At 55.2% G+C, this 19,997-nt stretch overlaps 3 protein-coding genes across 15 annotated transcripts in view; 2 read left to right on the top strand and 1 right to left on the bottom strand.

Annotated features, from left to right (window-relative positions):
* Window positions 1-2,040: 2,040 nt before the first annotated feature.
* Slc9a3r2 (SLC9A3 regulator 2) lies at window positions 2,041-12,524 on the top strand. 2 transcript variants are annotated; one of them, XM_005081606.4, is made up of 7 exons: window positions 2,041-2,413; window positions 4,632-4,832; window positions 9,680-9,859; window positions 10,078-10,231; window positions 10,296-10,339; window positions 11,051-11,113; window positions 11,458-12,524. In XM_005081606.4, the coding sequence occupies exons 1-7, from the start codon at window positions 2,201-2,203 to the stop codon at window positions 11,614-11,616; spliced, it is 1,014 nt and encodes a 337-aa protein (XP_005081663.1). In that variant the 5' UTR covers window positions 2,041-2,200; the 3' UTR covers window positions 11,617-12,524. The 2 variants fall into 2 exon arrangements, with proteins under 2 accessions (XP_005081663.1, XP_005081666.1); XM_005081609.4 differs by lacking the exons at window positions 2,041-2,413; window positions 4,632-4,832 and adding an exon at window positions 7,073-7,242.
* A 490-nt stretch (window positions 12,525-13,014) lies between these two features.
* On the bottom strand, window positions 13,015-18,863 carry Nthl1 (nth like DNA glycosylase 1). 2 transcript variants are annotated; one of them, XM_005081611.4, is made up of 6 exons: window positions 18,733-18,863; window positions 17,493-17,731; window positions 16,734-16,904; window positions 15,823-15,982; window positions 13,327-13,432; window positions 13,015-13,251 (listed from the first exon to the last, which is right to left on the bottom strand). In XM_005081611.4, the coding sequence occupies exons 1-6, from the start codon at window positions 18,833-18,835 to the stop codon at window positions 13,128-13,130; spliced, it is 903 nt and encodes a 300-aa protein (XP_005081668.1). In that variant the 5' UTR covers window positions 18,836-18,863; the 3' UTR covers window positions 13,015-13,127. The 2 variants fall into 2 exon arrangements, with proteins under 2 accessions (XP_005081668.1, XP_040604206.1); XM_040748272.1 differs by having other exon boundaries at window positions 17,493-17,728; window positions 18,733-18,845.
* Tsc2 (TSC complex subunit 2) overlaps window positions 18,834-19,997 on the top strand; it is a 32,570-nt gene continuing 31,406 nt past the window's right edge. For 10 of the 11 annotated variants that reach the window (XM_040748270.1, XM_040748263.1, XM_040748261.1 and 7 more), the window contains exons 1-2: window positions 18,834-19,046; window positions 19,496-19,657. In XM_040748270.1, coding sequence (XP_040604204.1) covers window positions 18,834-19,046; window positions 19,496-19,657 — 375 coding nt within the window. Of the gene's footprint in view, window positions 19,047-19,490; window positions 19,658-19,997 lie in introns of all 11 variants that reach the window. The other variant, XM_040748271.1, reaches the window with a different exon arrangement.

The following is a 19,997-nucleotide window of genomic DNA, read 5'->3' as shown; positions in this document are numbered from 1 at the left end:
CACACCTGAGGAGGGCACTGGATCCCATTATAGATGGTTGTAAGCTGTCATGTGGGTACTGGGAATCAAACCCTGGTCCTCTTGAAGGCAGAGCCATCTCTTGTTTGTTCTTGTTTTTGATACATGATATCCAGGCTGGCTACAAACTCATCATCTTCTTGCCTCAGCCTCTCGAGTGTTGGGATTACAGGGGCACTGCCTCTGGCTGCCTCCTTCCTTTTGTCCCACACGCTGGCCCAGGCTTCCTCTGTGGCTCAAGTCCACGTCTAAGATGCTGCCTTGCTGCTGCCACCTTCCTTGGTACTTTTCAGCTCTTTTGCTTTGGGAACCCCTGAGCTACTACTCTGTGACTGTGGTGCCATCATCCGTGGTTCCTGGTCTGGGTTTTTTCTCATCCCATCTTCATTCATGGGCTGTCTTCGGTGGCGCAGAAAGCCAGTGAGGGTCCAAGGTTGAGGTGAGAAGAAGTTCCTGACCCTCCTCAACTCCTGGCCTGGAGAACTCCCATCTTGCCAACCTCTTTAGTGTGACCACAGAGTTGCAGTTAGTAGGTCTGGGATGTTCCTGGTTGTTGTGGGATAATTTCCAAGTTCCACACAAGGGGGATATAAAGTGAGCACAGTGTTCATACACATTATCTAACAATTTCCACGGTAACAGTGTTAAGCTGGACCCAGAGAAACCAACCCTAAACCAGACAAATCCTGGATAAGGCAGGCACAGATGAAGATGGTGGCCGGGCCAGAGCCTATGGCAGCATCATCTAGAATCTGCAGAGAGGGTTAGGGGCAGGGAGCAACAAAGCATCTTCAGTGTAAGTGCCTTTCAGGGGCAGCCACTAGGTGTGGGTACCCAAGGGGCTGCTGCCTGTGATGCTGCTCAGAGGCGGGTCCTGGTTCTTGGGTGCAGGTGGAGAGCCCCAACTAAGGGCTCCGGAAAGAGGGAGAGGCAAACACTGAGCTAGGGCGACATCTCCTATCCACATGGGGAATTGTATGAACTGGCTATACCTGACCCAGGGGGACCAGGTAAGTGAGGAGCAGTGGGCTGGGGAGGAGCAGGCTGTGGGTGAGCCTGGATCTCAGCAGCCATATGTGCCTGAGAAAGTACTTGAAGGTCAAAGGGCAGTCTCACAGTACTGGGCCCCAGCAGAGGTGCAGAACCTCCCTTTGCCAGGCCTCGGTTTCCTGATCTGTAAAATGGCCTCTTTTCTCTGGGGTTGTTCTGGGGAAACTATATAGGAATGCATAAGTGATTCTCTGAGGGACTACTGTCCCGCAGGGATAGGTGAGAACTTATACAAGTGTAAAAGTAAGAGTGTATGGGGGAACAGAGGATGGGAGACCTATAGGGGCTTAATATGGGACAGCTGGTCACCACCTAGAGCTCAGGAGCCAAAGTCCATCCTCAGCACAGTTCATACCAGGTCAAGAGGAAGGCAGCAAATACCCTCACATCTCTGCCAGATAAACTCATGTTCCCGAAAAGCAGGGACTATGGAGACAGGATGTTTCGTGAACAAACACTTCCTGGGAGGGGCAGGGGGGTCACCTAGTCACTGTCATGTCTCTTTAAATTCGTATTTTTGCCTGTTGTACACTGGGTTGGGGATCTCAATTCAGAGGGCAAAGAGGGAGTGGGCAGAGCAATCCCGGAGGGTAGCGGGTGCATTCCGAGGAAGGAGAGCAGCGTCTCCCGTTCTTGCCCTCCGGTCTCTGTGTGGGGTCTCTGGATCCTTTCTCTAAGCTCCCCATTTCAGGAACCTCTTCAATGTAGGGAATGTAGGGTGTTCAGGTGTCTAAGAGAGTGGTACCTGGAACAGAAGGCGAAGGTGCTGGCGCTACGGAGGGTGGACAAAATGGGATGAGACAGGAGTCCCAGGGACTCGGGGGCTTGTGACCCTGCAATCTTCACTCCGTGGTCCGGGCTCCCAGGCAGGGGCCTAGCTAGCGGGGCTTGGGCTAGGGCGGGGGCAGCCAGGAGGGCGGGGAAGGGGCGGGCGCGGGGGCGGCGCTGCAGCAGGAGCTGGAGCAGGGGCCAGGGCCAGAGCCGAAGCCGGAGCCCGAGGCGACGCGAGCTGAGCGGGAGTCACCGAGGCCGCTGCCAGCTCTCCCGCCCGCACCTCCGTCGCCTCCGCGCTCCAGCCTGCGGGTGGTGTGAGCCGTGGCCAGTCGTGGCCAGCCAAGGGGCAGCGGGTGCCATGGCCGTGCCAGAGTCGCTGCGGCCCCGCTTGTGTCGTCTGGTGCGCGGCGAGCAAGGCTACGGCTTCCACCTGCATGGCGAGAAGGGTCGCCGTGGCCAGTTCATCCGGCGCGTGGAGCCAGGCTCCCCAGCCGAGGCGGCCGCGCTGCGCGCCGGGGACCGCCTGGTTGAGGTCAACGGCGTCAACGTAGAGGGCGAGACGCATCACCAGGTGGGTGCCTGCGCTGCGCCCCGCCCCCCCGGCTCCCTGCTGGGGGCGCGTCCCTACACCGCTGGCCAAGATGCCAACGACCCCCCATTTCTGCGTGCCGCATGGTGGGACCTGGCAAGGGTCGCACAGGGGCCTGCTTGGGTTCGGTGTCGAGGTGTGGGACGTGGCCAGCCAGCTGGCCTCCTGGTGAGGAAGCTTAGTCCTGCACTAGCGGGGGAGGGAGGACATCCTGGTAGGGAGGGGCCGCACTGCGGCTACTCTGGCCAGGGCCCTGACTGCTTCTGCTAGTTTTGGCCTCTGTGTGCCATGGAGGGGGAGGAGGAGGTGGCTAAGGCACCTTGTGGCCTTGTGGTACAGATGCCTTTCTGTCAATGTGCGAGAATGTGTGTGTGCTTGTAGGTCTCTCTGGGGTCATCCATATGAACACACTACCCAACTGTTCCAGGGTGAAAGCATACAGTGTCAGTGCTGGGATGTGTGTCTAGGGTTGGATGGATACATCAAGCATGTGTGCCAGCTGTGTGTGTGTGTGTGTGTGTGTGTCTGCCTGTCTGTCTGTCTGTCTGTCTGCATGCCTGGTTATACTGGCGTACTTCTCATGGCCCTTATGTCTGGGTCTGGCGGCATACTGTTTGGTGTCAGAAAGAGCTTCCCCCTGAGAGGCTGCCTGGCCCTCCCTCTATAAGTCACTGTCCAGCTCTTGCCTCCTGTAGCCAGAGGAAGGCTGCTCTCCCTGCAGGTTTACCCCTGGGTGTCTGTATCCTACTGTGGGGTAGACACGCCTCAGACCTTGGCTAGGGCACAGATTTCTTCCACCATTTCTGCCTAAATCCCCAGTACCAGCATGTCCATGACCTACCTGTGTGGTTAGTCTTGGAGCCTGGAGAAAGCAGGGTGGTTCTTCACTGGGCCATGAGGGAATTCCCGTCTCCCCCAGGGACCTGCTTTCTACCTACAGTGACCACTGGATTTGGTTGTGTGGTGAAGAGGTTGGGAGTGGAGCCCAAAGGTTGGCCCATGAGGCAAGGGAGAGACCAGCCGAGTTGGTGTCATCTGCCTCGAGCAGTTTCTGGAATCCACCTGTTTATCCCAGGTTTCTGGGGTGCTAGTCCCCAAAGACTTTCACATAGAGCCACATTTGACCCCTTCTACTGCTCGGGAAGATAGGAGGTAAAACCATGACTCCTATTTTACTGACAGATAGTGGGTGACTGTCTCGGTTCCCATGCCAGAAAGCGTCAGGGTGCTGGGATCCCTTTCTGTTGGTCACCGGGAGAGAGGGTGATCACTGAGGGGCCTTGGGTCAGACCTTCCTGTCTGTGACAGCACACACAGCATGTATTAAGTGAAGTAATGATGGAGATCTTTACCCCCAGGCCTTGGAGGTGCGGTTGTGAATGCTTCCTGCCCTTCAGATGTCCAGTGGGCATGTCTCCCTTTGAACTCATGCTAACATCCTGCCGTGGGAGCCCACAAGCTCTCCACACTTCACAGGCACCCGTCCAGATACACAGATGGCTGCAAAGCCACACCTGTCCCACTGTTGGACCTGCCACTGTTCACCTTACTTGCCGGAGCGGGATATTTCCAGCACCTTAGGCAGAATCCCTAGGTCTTCACCCCTTTGCAGGTGCAGCAGGAATGGGTTTCTAGTCCTGGTCTGGAGGCAAATTAGAGTTCTAGAGATTCACACTGCATCTCAGAGAAAGAAATAGGCCCAAATACTCACATTGGGGCCAACTAAGATGTTGCCCTCTCCTACACCTAGGCAAAAAGACAGACTTTAAAATAGATGCACACACAGACACACACATAAAGATAAACTTACACACACACACACACACACACACACACACACACACACACACACGTGCATAGACTAGACTGAAACCCTGAAGCTCAACTCAATAGTTTCTGACTCTTCCATCTGGCTGCTCCTGGCAGCTCCTTGCTGTCCTTACCTGAGCTTGGTGCAATGCCACAAGAGGATCTTGAAGTGCTTGCAGCCTGGGCCCTAGCTCAGGGAGAAGAGGGAGGGAGCTGCTGGAAACTGGGGGTGGGGGGTGGAGCTCACAGGCCTCTCAGTCCAGCTGCCCATCCCTGGCAGGCCAACCCCCGACCGCTGTCTGTGAGCTGAGCTTTGCTGGGAGTGGTGCCCTATCCATGTGTTGCCCAGCGTGTTGGCTGCTGACCCAGTCCTGCTACCCACCCATTCCAGGTGGTACAGAGGATCAAGGCTGTGGAGGGGCACACTCAGCTGCTTGTGGTGGACAAGGAGACAGATGAGGAACTCTGCCGGCGGCAACTGACCTGCACTGAGGAGATGGCCCATCGAGGGCTTCCACCAGCGCACAACCCCTGGGAGTCAAAGCACGACTGGGCATGCGCGAGCACCCTTGACTCGGACACTGGCCAGAAGGTATGGTGGGCTGTCTGTGGGGACAACGGACCTTTTCCAGAACTCCTGGTAATAGTCTTCACTTTGATCACTTCTGTAAGCCTCCATTTCTTCTTAGGACTCTTTCCTTACGGCAGTATCCACTCTCTGTGACCTTGGTGACCACTGTGGCTACTCTTTCTGCCTTTGCTCCCTCGACTTCAGGTCCCAGTGGCTGAGGAGCCTTGGTTGGGGCTGCTGGCACACTAAAGGACTGAGTGTCTGCTGGACCTGTTGTCCTGGGCTCTCTCCATGTCTCTGTCTGAAGCATCCACGTGCTCTGAGAGCCTTGGGTGGATTAGATCTTAACTGTAGGGGTGGGGACTTCCAGCACAGGTGGGAAATGGGGACAAGGACGGGGACTGGCACCCAGGTGAGCTGCACATGGGTCCTCCTAAGGAGTTCTGGAACGAGTCCTTCCCTTGGCTCCCTCCCCTAGGGAGCCCTATGTGCTGTGCTCCCATGGCTCCTGCTGGGTAGCACCTCCCCCTTGTCTCCTTCCAGGATAGGAGACCTGGGAGAAACAAGGGAAGGTCTGTTCCACCTCCTCAGTGGCTACCTAGGCAGAACCTGGGGCAAGGAGGAAGGGCCCGGGGCTGTTTGTTCTGCTTCTTGGAGGCCCTGGTGCTATTGCCTCTTATGTCTTCTAATTATTATCTGAGCCTAGGAGTTCCCCACACCCAGCTCCGAGAACCGTTGGCTGAGGTTTGCTGGAGGGTCAGGTGAAATTTCAGACTTTAGCATTTGCCTTTGACCTCACCAAATGTCTCCTACTTGAGCTGGCTGGGCCTGTGCTGATGCCTGTAGCACCTGTCTGGAGGTTGGGAGATGACATTCCCAGTGGCAAGGCCAACCTGGGCAAAGGTCTGGCTTCCAACCTTCTTTCTCAGAGACCTGAGGGCAGGCGCCAAGCTCTGGGATCTAGATTCTGCCCTCTGGCTGTTTAAGATCAGGAGTCTTTAGAAGGCAGTCTTGAGGGAACAAGACGGTGCCAGGCCCACCTTCCTCTGGCTGAGGGCTAAGAGCCTCCCTTTTCCCCCAAGCACCCCTTTCTCCTGTTTAGGAAGAAGGCCCCCCCTCCTGTCCATTCATTTAGATGCAAACAGCCCTGTTCACCTTCCTGTGGAAAAATCCACCCTGGGGCCTTATCTGGAGATGGGGTGGCCCCGGCCCCATGGCTGTGGGTGGGTCCTTCCCTGTCACTGCTATTTCAGGCTTGGAGGGGCTGCAGGAAGCCCTAAGAGGGGGCTTCCTCTGGGCGTATTTTTAGAGGAACAAAAGGGGGTACAATGGGCCTGTCCCATTGTAGACGGGTCAAGTCTACGGGCAAGGACTCTAGGAGGTATAGGAGCCCAAGGGACAGTCTTCTCCTGGAAGAGAAAGGGGAGTCTCATATGACCTCTACAAACCAGGCTTAAAACAGCCTGCCCCAGGCTGGATGTGGGAGCCTCAGAGGGTTGTACTCTGTTGGGGGGAGTTGAGGGCTGGACAGACTGGCGAGGTGTGTGTGCCTCAGCTCTGCTGTAGGGTGGGGGTGTCTGTTAGGTGCCTCCATGGAGGTTACGGCTTTCTCACCTTCCCTGAACTTGTGTCCTCTGCCCCAGACTGCAGGATAGGAGAGGTGTGACAAGGGAGAATACTGACATGGCCTGCCCCTCCCTTTGGGGGCAGGAAGGCCTAGTCAGTGGTGACTCAACCCCAGGCCATTCAGGGCTGGGGGTGGCTGCAGCTGCAGTGATGACAGGGACAGCCCCCAAACCGAGACCCAGCAGCCAGCAGTGCCAGGGACAGGGAGGCAGTGATAGACCATGCCTCTCCACCCCTTCGGTCCTGCCATGTCTACGGCTCCTGGAGGACTTGGCACTGAGTTAGGGATGGTATGGCTCTGCAGGCAGTGGCTTCACCATATAGGATGCTGTAGAACAAGGTGATAGCAGCAGAACTTTTGGGGCTCCCCTGGTTCCTTCTGTCCTCTTCCCCCATCCACTGTCTTCTGTTCTCCAGCCAAGGTCCCCTCCCTCGACTCCCTGTCTCCACAGTCCTGGGTCCTGGAGCAGGGCGGGGCCTCCTAGCAGCTTCCTTCCTTCCTTTCTTGGACGGAAACCCAGCTGGGTGTGGGGGGCGCCAGACAGGGGAGGGGGTCCAGTAACCACCCTGCTACCCAAAGTGAGTCAGCCCCTATGTTCCCACCCATCCCCAGGGAGCCTGGGCCACGGTGGGGGGTAGATAAGTGGGGTGCAGTCTCTGCTGGCCCAAGAGCTCCGGCCACTCCGGGCTGGTCACCTGCTGCTTGCCGTTCCTAGCCCACCTCATGGCTCGCTCCAGGAATGCCATGCTGGCTGCCTCCACCCCAGGACCTCCTCCACAGAACTTCCACCTGGGGCTTGTTCAGGTCAGGCAGGATGGGGACAGGGCTGGGCTGTCCCAGCCTTGGTTCAATCTCTGGGAAGGGACAGGGAACTTGTGGATGTTTGTGCCTGCAAGATGGACCCCGAGCAACAATGGGGGCCTTTCTCTGCTGGGGTTGGTGAGTCATTATCTGGTGGGGGGCAGAGCCTAGGGCACCCCCATATCAGCCTTTGTTTGGCTATAGGCTCAGCAGGGATACTGGGGCTTGCCCAGCTCTAAGGCTCTGTGTCTCAGAGCCGTGGGAGCCAGAAGGCCTGTCTAGAGAAGGCAGGAAGTGTGCTCACAGCTAGGGCTGGGAGGAAGAATTCCAGCAATGCACCCCTCCCACTGCTCTGGGGGCGCCCTACCCCCACTTGCTTGCTCTAGCTGTCCCCCTCTACCCCACAGGCTTGAGGGTGCATTGCAGTCCCTGTACTTGAGGGTCTTATGCCAGGCCTGGCACCACTTGGACTTTGTTTGTGGCCAGAGACAGTTTAGGCTAGTTGATAAAAGGAATCTTTTAGCCTGTGCTGAGAGGGGGCTGATCTGGCTTGGGGCTGGGGGTTGGCCAGGAGTGGCCCCTAGTTTCATGGTCACAATAATTTGCCAAGTCCTGCTTCCCATTTGGGAGCCCAAGAAACCCTGCCCTGCAGGCTACCACAGAGGCCGTGGGAAGAGGCCACAGGAGCAGTGCCATGAGCATAAGCTTGCATGTGTGGGTGGCTGTGTGTGTCCATGTTGCTTGTTTATGAGTGTAAGCTTGGATGTCTTGTCTCTATGGCCACATGATGTGGCCCTGCCTCCTAGGACATTGTGCCAGGAGTGGTCACACATTTCCTCGTGCTGTTTTGGTGTTGTCTGTTTCTCCGGTCTCTCTCCCTTGTGAACTAGTCTCTTGCATTCCCAGGCTTTTGTTTTGACAGGTACCTCTGTTAGGGACTATCAGAGCCTTGCCCCAAAGTCTGTACATATCTTTAGCTATGTCTTTTTGAGCTGACAAATCTGTGCAGTGGGGTTCTGACAATCTCTGAGGCCTTACAACCCTAAATTCAGCCAATATTGTCAAGCTGAGCCTCTGGGGGACTAGGGAACGATTTAACCTCTGTAATTCTTGGTGTAATAGGGCAGATGGTGGCTGTGCACCAAGGGTCAGCAGGAAAATCCAGCTGGGCTTTGGGGTCAAGGAAGGGGTCCTGAGTGCAGGCTAGACAAAAAAGAGGGTATCCAAGCTGAAGGGACATCCCAGAACCCTAAGCCAGGAGTGGCCCTGCATGGAAGAATGTATTTATTCCTGCAGCTGGCTGCTACCCATGGACATGGATAATACCACATTTAGGGCTTGGAGCTAGGCATGGTGGCATATGCCTATAATTCAGGCACTCAGAAGCTAAAACAAAAGATCATTGTGAGTTTTGAATTTGAGGCTAGCATGGGTTACAAAGTGGGACTTCTTGCCAAAACACCAAAAAGGGAGGTGTAGTCGGTGGGCAGATGGAATAGTCAGAGGTATTCTGGGTTGGGGGAAAGCAGGTACCTGAGATTTAGAGATCTGCCGAGACCTGAAGGAGCCTCCCTGCTCTCTGGTCCCCCAGCCATCAGACATGCAGGGGCAGGGGTAGCAGTAGAAGGTGAGGGAAATGCCCCCAGCCAGCACATTGTCACCTGTACACACACCCAGAAACCTGAGCTACTATCTGCCTGCCCACCCCAGCCACTGGCCCTGTGTAATTGGGCACCAGCCACCACTGACCATTCAGCAGCAGTCTCTGGCTTGGCTCCTGGCTGGGGTGGTAGGTCAGCGGGCTGGCCCCTGCCTTCATAGCCTCCTGACCCAGAGATCTACTGCAGGATGCCAGAGGTAAAGCAGGGCAGCCTGGGGCAGTGGTAGGGGTTCCCTGTGGGTACCATGAGCTCTTCCATGCTGTGGGCGAGGAGGCATTGTATCTAGGACTGGCTGTCCCTGGGTCTTTCCTACTTGAAGCCTCTTCTTTTTGGGCCCATGGGGTGGGGGCAGTGGTTCCAGTTAGTGTTGGAATTCAAAAGCAAACAGTTGCCACATAGCCCAGGAGCCTCTGGGAGGCTTAGGAGAGAAAACACAAAGCTGCTCTGACCTCAAGGCACCAGCTCTACAGAAGGCAGGCTAAGGAGGAGGGGGAGCTGAAACCTACAGGCACAGTCTTGCTAGGTCATGTGACGGGCCGTTATCCCATCAGGCTCCCCAAGCTGTGCACAGTGACCCCTATGAATTCTTCCATGGCTCCTGCCAGCAGTAGCTCATTAGATGTTTACATGCTTGGGAACAGGCTTTGTCACTAAACTTTAGTAAGTCCCTCAGTCATGGAGCACAGAGTGTTTATCAATGAACCCTGGGATTGGTTCCTGAGAGCACAGGACTGGAAGGCTGGGGGTAGAGCCTGATGTCAACCCCTTTGTGTCTACAGGATGTCAATGGGCCCCCAAGAGAGCTGCGTCCCCGGCTCTGCCACTTGCGAAGGGGACCCCAGGGTTATGGGTTCAACCTGCACAGTGACAAGTCCCGGCCTGGTCAATACATCCGCTCAGTGGACCCGGGCTCACCTGCTTCCCACTCTGGCCTCCGTGCCCAGGACCGGCTCATTGAGGTACCCTGGGTTGCTGTGTATTTGTATGTCCCCGAGTGTCCATGTCTGGGCCCTGGGTCCCTGCAGGAGGAGGGGAGACACAGGGAACTTGAGCTGGCACTCCTCTTACTGCCTCGGCTGGTGGTGGCTTCCATGAATATTTGATGGCACACCTGGCTGGGTGGCATTGGGCCGACCGGGCCCCTCAGGCCTTTCTGACCCTGTGTGGGTGGTGGCAGGTGAATGGGCAGAATGTGGAGGGGCTGCGCCACGCCGAAGTTGTTGCCAGAATCAAGGCACGGGAGGATGAGGCCCGGTTGCTGGTGGTAGACCCTGAGACGGATGAGCACTTCAAGCGGTTGCGGGTCACACCCGCTGAGGAACATGTGGAAGGTAGGCCACTGCCTCAGGGGCACGGGGTGGGGTCAGTGCAGTCACTAACATGCTGTTCCCACAGGTCCCCTGCCATCACCAGTCACAAACGGGACCAGTCCTGTCCAGGTGAGAGGGTGGGCCCATGTGATCCTAAGTGTACCTCCACCTCTGCCCCCAGACGAGATAGACGCTGCTTCTCCTGGAGATTTCTGCCCTTGAGGATGTACAGCTGTGAAACCTATCTGGCTTGGCCACCTCAAAAATACCCACTGTGCTAGTCAGGCATGATGGTATACACCATTAGTCCTCCCACTTGGGAGGCAGAAGCAGGTAGATCTCCGAGTTTTGAGGCCAGCCTGGTCTACAAAGCAAGTTCCAGGAAAGCCAGGGCTACATCGAGAGACCCTGTCTCCAAACAAGACAAATGCCCACTGTGGATCCTGTATAGGGTCAGCACGGGGGCTCACACAGGGTGGGAGGGTACCTGGGGTCCTAGGCCACCCTTCCATGCTTTGTTCCTACATGACTACTGAGTAGTCTTCGGTCCTTTCCTTCTTGAGACACCAGCCCTGGCTTGACGTCAGGTGACATTCACGTAGCTAATTCCCATTGCCACAACTGCTTTCCCTGTCATGACTGGCCAGGTTGGGCTTGCCTGTTCACTAATAGATGCCAGTTATGCCCTGGCCCAGACAGCGGCAGAAGTGTGATGCTGAGCAAGGAGTAGATGCAGTTGTATGTGCCTGCTCAAAAGTGAATTGTGCGTGTGTGCGCATGCGAAGATCTAGGTGCACAGGATGGGGACGCTGAAACCACAACCTACCCTTGGTTTCCTAGCTCAATGGTGGCTCCATGTGCTCATCCCGAAGTGACCTGCCAGGCTCAGAGAAGGACAATGAGGTAACTCTGCTGTGCTGCTCACATGGGGTTTCAGAGGGCTTAAGAGTTAATCTCGCCAGGGGGCAGAGGCAGGAGGATCTCTGTGAGTTTGAGGCTAGCCTGGTTAACAGGGCGAGTTGTAGGACAGCCTCCAAAGCAATACAGAGAAACCCTGTCTCAAAAAACAAAAACAGAAAGAAAAAAAAGTTAATGTCTATGGAAATATCTACCAAGATAGTGAGGCCACCACTTCCAAGAAGCCTCTTGGGCTAGTTGCCTAGGCTCTGAGGTGGCCTCTGGTGTAGTTCCTTGGGAAGGTAGCTGCCAGGGACATGTCTCACTGTTTGCACCTCATGTGTACCCAGGATGGCAGTGCCTGGAAGCGAGACCCCTTCCAGGAGAGTGGCCTCCACCTGAGTCCCACAGCGGCTGAGGCCAAGGAGAAGGCTCGAGCTACTCGGGTTAACAAGCGGGCACCACAGATGGACTGGAACCGGAAACGAGAGATCTTCAGCAACTTCTGAGCCCCTCTCTGCCTGTCCAGGGGCCCCAGGGTCTCTTCAAGCACAGACCTTGGACCTTTCCAGAGCTCCCCAAGCCTCAGCAGACTGGAGGGTGGTATCATGCCACCCAGAAAACAACCCATGACCCCATGAACCCTTGTCTTGTCCACTGAGTGCTGCGGCTGTCATAGCAAGATGCAGGAAGAGAGAAACCCAGAGATGAGAGAGACAGACAGAAACACAGAGAACCAGTGAGAGAGGGAGGAGCCTATGAATGGTGGTCTGCCAAGGGCCTTTGCTGTTCTGCCTCGGGCCTGCTGACTGAAAGGAATTCATGTTTTCGCTTTTTTTCCTAAAAGGTCTCCAGCTCCACATATGTTTCTAGTTAATAGTGGAGCCCCCTCCCCCAGCCCCTTGGGACTCACTCTCTAAATAATTGCAATAAAACAAACCTTTCTCTGCAAAACCTTTCTTACCCACCCTGTCAGCAACGCCATCCTGAGCAGAGACCAAGGACTCCAGGGAACAGACAGCCAGGGGTCCCAAAAGGGTCAGCTGTGCCTGTAGGAGCTAACACTGTCCCATCCCTAGTGAGAGAAGGTCCCGACGCCAGGCCTCTCTTCTCTGCCTCCCACATGCTGGGTTCTGGAATGCAAAGCCTAGGCTCTCTGAGGGGCCCCAGGATGGTGGTTCCAGCCTCATGCTGCTCTGCAGCTCAGGGACCTGGAGACAGTGAGTATGCGTGAGCTATGCCCAGGTATGATCCTGGGCTCCTGGGCCTGGCCCCTGCCTTATGCCTACCTGGCACCCACCTTCTGCCCTTTCCTCAGTGCTCTCAATGCCCAAACTCACTTATTGGCACTGCAGTCTGCCTCATAAGCCATAGCGCACGCGCGCACACCCTCAAATTAAACAGGCCTTGCCTTGGACTCTGGCGCCTGTGTCGTTTCTGAGTCTTCAGTTGATGGGGTGGGGGTGAGGAATGAGGCCTATTCTAGAAGACCCTTAGGTGAGGAATGACACCATCATCTCCTACTTCTCCAAGACCCGTCCCGTTAACTTGTGTCCGGCAGTCCAGAGTCTAGGTCTCTAGAGTCCTGTTAAGGTGGGGGTGGTTCCTGGCACAGGCTAAGCACCAGTTCAGAAGCTAGAAGACTCAGGGAAGTGCTGCGGCTGCGGGACAGAGTGTGAGAGTTCACAAGGACACCCCCCAGGCTTCCCAGCAGCTGGCTGCAGCTGGCTCTATTTCCTCCCTCCTGGGTTTATGCTCCTCTCTCTTCCCTCCCTCCCCCACTTCCCAGGATACAGTATGTCCCCACAGAGCCTCCCAGGCAGTCCTGCCCAATATGTGAACATAGTGTAGACACTGGAATCACATACATGCTTCTTGGCCTGATTCTAAATCAACTGGGCTAGAAGTCAAGTGTGAAAAACCCCAGCTTTATTATGTAACCTGTAAACAACCCCCGAACCTCATTACCCTCCTCACAAAGGCACTTCACAGACTCTGGCCAGAGGAAGCCCTCTGACCCTTAGAGGTCCTGGGCAGCAGGGCACAGGGCCTGGTTGAGGCAGGCCTGGCACTGAGGATGGACAGGAAGGCAGATCTGTTGGCCAAAGCCCACGAGCAGTCCATTGATCTCACTCCACAGCCCCCTGTGAGGGTAAGGGGCAGGTCAGTGTAAGAGGGCAGGACTGCTCCCTCCCCCAGGCTCATCTAGTACAAGGTACCTGGGTAGCCACTCCTCCAAGGCTGTTCGGGTCTCCTCTGGGGTCTTGGTCACCTTCTTGGTCCACCTCAGTCGGTTGGTGATTCTGTGCACATGCGTGTCCACTGCTGCTTGGAGACAGGGCAGATTTTTGTTTCGTTTGTTTGGGACAGGGACTCTCTTAATGGCCCTGACTATCCTGAAACTCACTATGTAGACCAGGTCTGCCTCAAACTCAGAGATACACCTGCCTCTGCTTCCTGAGGACTGGGATTAAAGGCTTGCAGGTGGATCTCTGAGTTCGAAGCCAGCCTGTTATGCAAAACAAGTTCCAGGGCGGCCAGGGCTACACAGAGAAACACTGTCTCAATATGAAAAAAAGTGGTGGTTCCTATTTGTAACCCGGCACTTACAAGGTTGAAGTAGAATTGCTGAGTTCAAGGGTAGCCTGGGCTACAGAGTAAGACTCTGTCTCAAAAAAATCCAACTCCCTATCCTGGGAAGAACAAAAATCCTGAACCCTAAAGTGTGTAGTCTTGATCCAAAGCCTCCTCAAGAATGGGGCCTGGATCAGGGAGGGCCTTGCTCTACTCCCTCTACCATCCTCTGAGGTCCTAAATCCCCACCCCACCAGCCGTCCACTGGCTGTGAACACTGGGCTGGGTGGCAGCAGCATGGCCCAGTGGGCTGGCCTGAGCTGGTACCTGCTATTACGTCTACTGGGGACAGAGTGGAGAGCAGGGTCAGGCTGGTACAGCTGTGCTGCTATCAGCTGACCATTGCAGGGACGCAGCCTCATGCCTTCACTGGGGCCACCTGCCAAGCCACCCGGTCAACGGCAGTGCCTGCCCTGCTTTCCTAAGGTTTGACAGACAATTTGCCAGTCCCCACATCAGCTCCCTGACTTGCTTACTGCCTGGGAAAAGACTAGGGGTGCAGCTTGAGGGGGTCACATCGTGGAAGCCTTAAGCCTCAGTTACCTTCCTTCTCCTCTGTAACCATACTCTTTAGAACTCAGAGGCCCAATCCAGGACCACATACATCATGTAGGAGCCTCCTATGCTGACCAGGAGGGCTTCCTATAATACATCTGTTATTGGCTGTGAAGTCAAGTTCAGAGAGGCCAAGTGTGTGACTTACTGTCACCCAGCTGCAAGGGTCTAAACTCCATAGTTCTTGCTTTTCAGTTGAGAGGAATCTTTTCTCCCTAGGAGGCAGCCCTGGGGTCTCCCTCCAGGCCCTCGGACTACAGAGAATTAGGGGCATTCACATACTGCCCTGTCCACTGCAAGCACAATTCCCTGAAGGGGCCCTTCCCCCACATAGCTACCTGACCACAGCACTCCTGGGACACAGGCTGCTGAGGACAGTGTCTAGATAAGCTCAAGTGTCGACTAAGAGGCTGCTGGCGGCTGCTGAGGAGTGGAGACTGAGGTGGGGAGGCCTCACCCACTTCCTACCTGTCAGGTTTTTCCAAGGCTAGCTGTTCTCTAGTCTCAACAGGGGGTCGCCAGCTCCCAGTCAAAGCTCCGGGCCCCCAGCTGCTCTCTACCCACTGGGCAGTGCTACAGGCTTAGAGATTTGCTGAAGGAAACTGTCCACCAGGCACACTCAGGAGCCAGGGGTTGGGGGCCCAGAGAGGTCAGGGCTAAGTCTTGGTTTCTCTGTGACCACAGGAGCCCCAGCTACTGTGGGCAAAGCTCTGTCCCTGCCCCAGGGGTGTTTTCAACCTAGCTACGGAGTTGCTTCAAATGTTAAGCGATCACACCTAGAAAAGGGATTCCAGAAATGACCCTCCTTCCCCGTCCCAGCGGACCACCCCTCCCCCACCACCCCAGTCTAGGTGTCCTGTGCCCCACCTATTCTGTCACACCCTGCTTTGTCATTCAGCTGTGCAGCTGCTATTCTTTCTGCCCGGGACACTCTTGTACCTCTTGGTCTGGCTAACTCACCAGAAACCCTAAACTGAAACATGACCTCATAAAGACTTCCCGGAGTTAGGCACATAGGTGCAGGATTATAATCCCAGGATTTAAACCGAGGCCGGCACTGGGGCTGGGAGTGGTACACCCCTTTAATCCTAGCACTGGGTTGGGGGGGAGAGAGGCAGATGAATCTCTGAGTTCCAGGATAGTCAGGGATACACAGAAAGACCCTATCTAGAAAAACCAAAAACCAAAAACAAACAATAACAAATACAAAAGGCTTCCTAGATCCCAGCAGCCTTGGTCAGGCTCCGTAGGGCTGTCACTCTACCCACCCACCTGCCAGGGTTTCTACACAGGTGAAGCACTTGTCACTGACTGCAGTATGTGGGGATCACCTGGCTTCAAGATATCAGCAGGCAGGAGGAGCTCAGCAAATGTGAGCTCTTGTCCTCAGTGCCAGCTGTGAGCTTTCTCAGCACTGAGAATACCTTTTGATTCTGTGTTCTGAGTCGCAAAATATTTAGGGAATCCCTACAGAAGTAAGCAAGCTTATAGTTGACTTCTTCCTCCTTGTGACACAGACCACTCACCTATGCCTGATATGGTCCCCCAGGCCACAGCCATAGCCAAGTGTGCCATCTTGGGCCCAACACCTGGCAAGGCTACCAGCTCTGCCACGGAAGCAGGGATGTCCCCTTCATAGTGCTGCTGCAGTATGGCGGTTGTCTGCTTGATGAACTTTACTTTGTTCTGAAAGATGGTGTAAGTCAGGTTGGGGTGAGGACCCACAGGTATCCAGAGTTGCCCATCATCTGCCCATGTCTCATGTAGAGATATCTATCTGCCCTGCCTCTCCAGAGGTGAGGAGCCAAAGGCAGTGAAGAGGCCTGAAGGAGCCCCTAGCAGGACTCCAGTACATGCCCAGAGCTACCTCCCACTAGTGTGGGCCAATGACATGTGTGGGAACCATCATGGGTCCCATGCCTCAGAATTCCCTCCCTAGAACCTAGACTCAGTAGCACCTGGACCTTCAGGAAAGGAGGCTGGAGCCTGGAGCCTGGGGCTCCCCCAAGCAATTGCCAGACCAGCTGGGTGGTTCCCATCCTGTGCCTGAGTGGAGAGGGCTATTTAAAACCAATCTGATAGACATGGCCCACACAGTGCCAAGGGGAAGCAGCCCCACCCACAGAGCTGCTTTCAACAGATCCACCCACCACCCAGGGCTCTGTGGAGTAGGGGAGCAGCCTCTTTGGAGTGGTGCACTCCAGGGAGCCTAGGAAGGGAAGGGAGGAAAGGGGAGGGCAGGCAGCTAGGTGGGAGGGTAGAGGAATGAAGGGATGTAAACAGGAAAGTCCCAAGAGCTTCAGGGACAGGGAACTAGGCCCATGCTATAGACTGCTGGCAGGTCAGAAGCATGAAAGGCCTCTGCAGTCAGAAATGCCTGCCCACCATCTCCAGACCAGTGCCCCATCTTGGCTCTGTTGCCAAAGGTAAGGCTTACCCTCCAGAAGCCCACAGGGTAGATGAGCCTGCCCAGCATGTCATCATCTGTCTGTAGGATGCTTTCCACAGTCAAGCCCCGTGCCCGTAGGCGCTGCATGGCACCCGCTGTCACCTGGTCTTTGGTCTGGCTGGAGAGCATCAGCGACAGGAGTATCTGGTACCTCCGCACCTGTTTGTGCAATGACAGGGGCCAGGATGGTGACTGATCCTAGTCATGTCTCTTAGCCATCTTTATTGTTATCCTGGACTTCTTACCCATCAGGGATAGTGGGGTCTGTCTTGTCACACTTAACATGGACTAATTATCTGCCTCTATGGAGTAGTGTGACACTCCAACAGGTGACCTAGTATGGAGTCGATATCAGACAACCACAGGCTACTATGGTTATTGCTAGTGCTTGGCTAATGGTAACACTACTCATGTTATAGACAAAAAGGCCCAGAGACAGAAGTACTCAAGCCCTCCAGTATAGAAGGTGGTTAGTCTAAGGAACCAGTGCAATGAAGGAGCGCTCTTTCTCTCACATCACCCAATATGCTTCTACTGTGCGTGCGGCCTCAAGTCACAGGCTGTCCTGACATGCACAGGGGTCACAAGAATGACAGGCGATGTGTGCTGTCCAGTGCTCTAAGGTAGCAGGGGCACACCCTTTGGTGTCGGTCAGCTGAGAGAGCTGGCGGGTCTTAGTCTGTTTTTGTGCTGGAGATCAGAGAGGAAGAACAAGGAATCCCCTGGGCAGGTGGAGGTTCTGCCTACCTTTGGGGGGGCACTGGCGTCATAGCAGTGCTCAGCGCCTAGCTGGTCCACAGGTGCATCCTTCTGGCTTCTCATGATTCGGATGTTGGCTAGTTGCTGCTGCCAGTTCTGGGGCTCCCAACCTGGCACTTTGAGGGGCTCAGCATCTTCACCTTTCTCACCATTAGAAACCTCATAGGCCACATGTAGTTTGTGTGTCTTCCGTGGACGTTTCACAGGCCGGTGGCTTTTTCTTCCTTCTGGAAAAAGTGCCATCCAGTCTTTGGAGTATGGGCTTTTTATATGAGGGTAGGGTAAAGGTGCTGCTTACCTGCCAATTCCCTGCTCCCTCGTTTATTTGTGCAATTGTCCATTATCTACCATGGTGTGTGTAGAAGTGCTCTGTTCTTGTCACAATATGACATGATAGTCTGACAAAGTGCCTGTTAGCACACCAAGACACTAGTAACAGCCTCTAGGATGATGCACCCTTTCCCCTGGTCCCATGTCCTTTGAGGGTCATAGGAGAACCTCTTAACACCCAACTGGACTGTGCCACTCTGCTCTCAGAAATCTCCACCCTCAGGATGAGCTCCAAACTCTCCTAACTCCAAAGCATTTGCTTCCCTAACAGTATCAACGTTTGCCTTCCTTCTGTGGCACTTGGCTCTTGCTGAGCCTCAGCCCGGCTCCCAGTGGGTCTCCATGACAGAACGCTTCTGGGGCCATTGGTGTCTATGTAGTCTTGCTCTAATCACATATGCATAGTAGGTCCTTACCGGCTACAGAACAAGCGCAATGAGTGCCATGCCCTTTCCTGTTTTCGCTAAGGGCCTGTTTTCTTTCAGAACAACCATCTAGCTGGGGGAGAAAACTTCTGCCTGGGTGTGTTTTTGGCACACAGCCTGGCCCTACAAGAGAGAGGCAGCTCTGAGGACCGGCTGCTGTTCCCCACAGTCAGCCTGGAACAAGTAAATGTCCCAAGCTAGGTGGACTGAAACTTTTCGCTGGCGACAAGGGTGGATGAATGGATAAATCCAGAACCCAGTCTTATGGGCCCCCACAGATCCTGCGGGTCCCAGCCACTCGGAAAAAGCGAGGGTGGGAGCATGGACACGTGAGACTCAAAGAGGTTGTGGGTGGCTGCCTACTACGCGGTGCCTAGGGTTGAGGTCAGATAGTGCGGCCCGGGGCCTCAGCTTGGAGGTCCAAAGTTCCACGTTCCGCCTTTCCTCCAAAAACCCTCGAGGTGCAGCGCTACCTGCAGTAGCTTCTCGCGGCGTGAGCTCCTCCCCACACCCTTCTGCCGCTATCCTAGGCGCGCGGCTCCGACTGCGAGTCACCATCCGAACCCCGGTGTTCATGCCTGAAGCTGCAAACTACACATCCCGGCCGCCCCCGCAGTCCCGTCACTTGCTCAACGCGCACGTGGAACTACAATTCCCAGAGAACTCAACGAAGTCAGCAAAGCCTCGCCCCCGGAAGTGCAAGCTGCGCTTCCGGCAGCTGCTCTGGGCCGGGGGTGTGCTCCCTTCCTGGCTGCAGGAGGTCCTGCGCGCGGGAGGCGCGCGCAGGGTGAGTATCCCGCAAGGCACTGACCACTGGTGTGGGTCAGGATGATTGTGTGGTCGCGTTGCGATGGGGTGAAGGGGAGCTGGCCCTTCAGTATCCAGGCCTCGGCCTCACCCACCGCTGACAAGTCCCAATGCTCCAAGCTGTCTTTTGCGTTTGTGAGCGGGCCTCTGCTTCTGTTGCCCTCGCTACAGCTCCTCCTCCACATCAGGAGAAAACTGATGGCAAACGGCGTGGTTCAGTGCACTCCGCGGCGATGGGCGGTTGGCTGGATCAGGCCTATACCTCCCTGGCAGATTTGTGGCAGAGCCCTGCCTGGTTGGGTTGTAGGGAGGGCAGGTTGTTACCTATCCTAGACTTAGGATTCTGGCAACTGGAGGTTCATCGCAGGGCAGGAGGGCATAGCCCTTCCTCGGGTGTATCAAATAATACGTTTCTTCTGCACAGAGCAGTTCTCTGGTACTGCCCTGCCCACCATGGCCAAACCAGCAAGCAAAGATTCAGGCTTGAAGGAGAAGTTCAAGATACTATTGGGACTGGGAACATCAAGGCCAAATCCTAGGTGTGCAGAAGGCAAACAGACGGAGTTTATCATCACAGCGGAAATCTTGAGAGTAAGTGAGCAGCCTCTGTTTTGGCTAGCCCCACACGTACTGCAATGAAGGCTAAGTTTGTCTGTCACTGGGCTAGGTGGGAGATGAGTTGCCGGTGACCGTCTGCACGGGGCTGCCGTCCCCAGTACTGTGGAGTCATATACACGTCCTTTCTCAGGACCTTGGTGGCTTTCCCTTGCAGTCCCAGAACATGGGAGGCTGAGGCAGAAGATTGCCATATGCTTAAGGTTGGCCTAGACTGTAATGTGAGTTCAAGGACAGCCTATAGCAAAACTGGTTCTCAAGAAAAGAACATAGGTTTACAGGTGAAATGCAGAACAAGTTGTAGGTGGTTTGTGAC

Source organism: Mesocricetus auratus, unplaced genomic scaffold, assembly GCF_017639785.1.
Source record: "Mesocricetus auratus isolate SY011 unplaced genomic scaffold, BCM_Maur_2.0 Super-Scaffold_100007, whole genome shotgun sequence".
Lineage (NCBI taxonomy): Eukaryota > Metazoa > Chordata > Mammalia > Rodentia > Cricetidae > Mesocricetus > Mesocricetus auratus.
The sequence above is the reverse complement of the archived record's forward strand: the minus strand, read 5'-3'. Positions and strand labels throughout refer to the sequence as shown.

Coding starts and splice junctions, on each gene's coding strand:
- Nthl1 (XM_005081611.4), bottom strand. CDS start 18,835: ATGAACACCGGGGTTCGGATGGTGACTCGCAGTCGGAGCCGCGCGCCT. Junction 17,732..18,732: donor GCCGCGAGAAGCTACTGCAG/GTAGCGCTGCAC, acceptor CACTTTTTCCAG/AAGGAAGAAAAAGCCACCGG. Junction 13,252..13,326: donor TTGGAGGAGTGGCTACCCAG/GTACCTTGTACT, acceptor TTACCCTCACAG/GGGGCTGTGGAGTGAGATCA.
- Slc9a3r2 (XM_005081606.4), top strand. CDS start 2,201: ATGGCCGTGCCAGAGTCGCTGCGGCCCCGCTTGTGTCGTCTGGTGCGC. Junction 9,860..10,077: donor CCCAGGACCGGCTCATTGAG/GTACCCTGGGTT, acceptor GGGTGGTGGCAG/GTGAATGGGCAGAATGTGGA. Junction 10,232..10,295: donor CGCTGAGGAACATGTGGAAG/GTAGGCCACTGC, acceptor CTGTTCCCACAG/GTCCCCTGCCATCACCAGTC.